Here is a 2,901-nt window from a genome sequence, read left to right as displayed (position 1 = left end):
TACCTAGTTAGGGTTGTAATCAAAACAGATGGTCCTGGCACACGAGAGTGTCATTCCAATCAGTACGCATAATAATAATAGGCCCCATAATCACCCAACTTGGGTAAGGGCATTTATTTACAGATAAACTGCAAAAAAATACAATAATTTATTGTGGAGTGAACTAAACATAAGGTTTTACAATTCAAACAATTCAAAACATTTCAAATTGAGTTTGGCTAGATTTTTCTCATAGTGTTTGAAAATAATTTTGTAAATATCTATGATGTATACCTACTTCTGACTTTCTGGCTAATCGTGAAATAAATCAGCACGTATGTCATGAGCCAATATTCCTGTCAAATATACAGAGTATTGGAGGGCTTTATTCCATATGGATTTCGGGCTCTTGTCACCCATAAGTCCCATGACCTATAGGAGTCAAGACTCTGCGAATTTGTAGGTACAGATATTTATAGTTACTAACGCGTCCTGGAAAATTTCAGGCTCCAAAGTCATTCAAAAACGATTCAACGGTGTCCAATCCGACTCAGCCGTGGGAGTTAAACTCCCGCCTGGAAACAACCGTCATTCCGAAGATGTATGACCTTTACCTCAATCCCTATCTGGGCAAGAAACTATTCACAGGGACCGTAAAGATCAACATTGAAGTTACCAATGCCACTGGTTACATTTACCTACACAAGTCTAGTCTTACCATAGAGGAGACTACTGTTTTTAAAGGTGAAGACACAACGCCCATTGATTTATTGTCGACGTTTGATTACGCTAAAAACGAGTACTGGGTTATTACTTTCAAGGAGACCATAGATCCGGGATCCTATGTCCTCAAGTTTAAGTTCAAGGGGAATTTCAGTAAGAAGAACGAGGGATTTTACGAGAGTATGTACATGAACTATAAGAATCACAAAAGGTATGTAGACTTTGTGTAATATGTCTTACAATTGATGTGTTTGATGCTTTGCAATGGAGTTTTACAATACTTGCCACTTGATACTATTTTGACTTGCACTCTACTGACTCTACTTTCGCTTTTGGTGTTGGATGCTCTGATTTTCTTTTGTTTAGCAGGTTTCCTTAAGAATATGTATTTTTGCTGGAAACTTTGTATTCTCTGATGGTTATGACTCTTTTTGTTGTTTCTTTTTGGTTGTAGCTCATTTTCGGATTTCGACGTTGTTTTGATTTTCGATAACTTCTGCTGAAAATTTTCATTGACATCTTAGGAGTTGCACAATGTACATACTTGTATTTGAACAGTTCAAAACCTTTAATATAATGTCACTTATAATATCACGTGACCTTATAATAATATCACGTGAATCTTGTGCCATTCTAAAAGTTTAACGAGGGATTTTACGAGAGTATGTACATGAACTATAAGAATCACAAAAGGTATGTAGACTTTGTGTAATATGTCTTACAATTGATGTTTGATGCTTTGCAATGGAGTTTTACAATACTTGCCACTTGATACTATTTTGACTTGCACTCTACTGACTCTACTTTCGCTTTTGGTGTTGGATGCTCTGATTTTCTTTTGTTTAGCAGGTTCCCTTAAGAATATGCATTTTTGCTGGAAACTTTGTATTCTCTGATGGTTGTGACTCTTTTTGTTGTTTCTTTTTGGTTGTGGCTCATTTTCGGATTTCGACGTTGCTTTGATTTTCGATAACTTCTGCTGAAAATTTTCATAGACATCTTAGGAGTTGCACAATGTGCATACTTGAATTTGAACAGTTCAAAACCTTTAATATAATGCCACTTATAATATCACGTGACCTTATAATAATATCACGTGAATCCTGTGCCATTCTAAAAAGGAATCTGAAGAAGCAAGACATTGTGGGATTCTACCAGAGCACGTACCAGGCGATCAGTGGGGAAACCAGGTAAGTTATTGATAACTCGATGTAGGGAATTTTGAATGAGCTATGCGCCAAATTTTATTGGCTGAATCGGCTTCAAAGAATGGCCCAAAGATGGTACATAGTGCTGTGCCCATTTAAAATGGAACGATTTTTCTCTCCTGAAAAAATTTCACTTTGGCGCGTAGCTCATTTAGAATCATCAATATACCAGCCTAAAGTTTGGGCAGACAATGCAGACATTATCTCAATCCAATACTCTGGAACTGGAGCTCTCAAGACAGATTTCACAAGAACTGGGAAACGAACCAAGGCAGGAATGCTGAATGACTTGTACAACACTTTGGCTAGGTATTACAAGAATAACTTTCAAGATGGATTCAGACAAGATGCAATAGATCTATTCCTTGGAAACTATAAAGTCAGTGTATTGGAGAAAACTAATGGTGATAGTCCATTAGTTGTGAAAAGAGGCTGGAAGTTCTTCATGTTCCCATCTCTACTTGTTATCTCCATGGCAATGTTCTTCTGTAATGTAATCATTCCAGCAGAGTACACAACCAAGAGTTTATTAAGTCTCTTGTTCTGGGGCTCCATGATTTTCATAACATTCACAGTGACACTGAGAGATGGGCCACTGTTTGTTGACAAGCCACGGCTGTACAATAAGTCAGTTGTTGATTTACATTATCAGAAAAATGTAGTATGAAAGAAAAACAGTGTCTAAGCAAATGATCCATTTACCTATTACTTTGACCTTAACCATGTAGGGTGCTGTTTTAGAAATAGTAACTTTGGAAGAACCCATTAATTTCATGGTGATTGTACATTCCAGTAGGATTTTTTTCTTTTCTTTTCTAAGGCCAAGGCAGCAAGGACCTACTAAGTGCTATGTTCAATAATTAATAAGAAAGATCAATTTTTGTTGTAACTCTATCTATCATCAACACAATATAATATATGTATACAGTATAACATTTATCCTACTATTATTATAGGTTATTTGTATCTAAATATGTTTTTTTCACCAGCT

General features: G+C 36.2%; 1 protein-coding gene across 1 annotated transcript in view; it reads left to right on the top strand.

The window, feature by feature from the left end:
* The window catches only part of LOC103522605 (phosphatidylinositide phosphatase SAC1), an 11,819-nt gene extending 9,077 nt beyond the window's left edge, over positions 1-2,742 (top strand). Inside the window, exon 2 of the mRNA XM_026832656.1 lies at positions 2,153-2,742. Coding sequence (XP_026688457.1) covers positions 2,153-2,577 — 425 coding nt within the window. The 3' untranslated portion in view covers positions 2,578-2,742. The remainder of the gene's footprint in view (positions 1-2,152) is intronic.
* The last annotated feature ends 159 nt before the right edge of the window (positions 2,743-2,901 follow it).

Source organism: Diaphorina citri, unplaced genomic scaffold, assembly GCF_000475195.1.
Source record: "Diaphorina citri unplaced genomic scaffold, Diaci psyllid genome assembly version 1.1 scaffold9623, whole genome shotgun sequence".
In the NCBI taxonomy this organism is placed as follows: domain Eukaryota; kingdom Metazoa; phylum Arthropoda; class Insecta; order Hemiptera; family Psyllidae; genus Diaphorina; species Diaphorina citri.
This window is presented reverse-complemented; position numbering and strand designations above follow the sequence as displayed.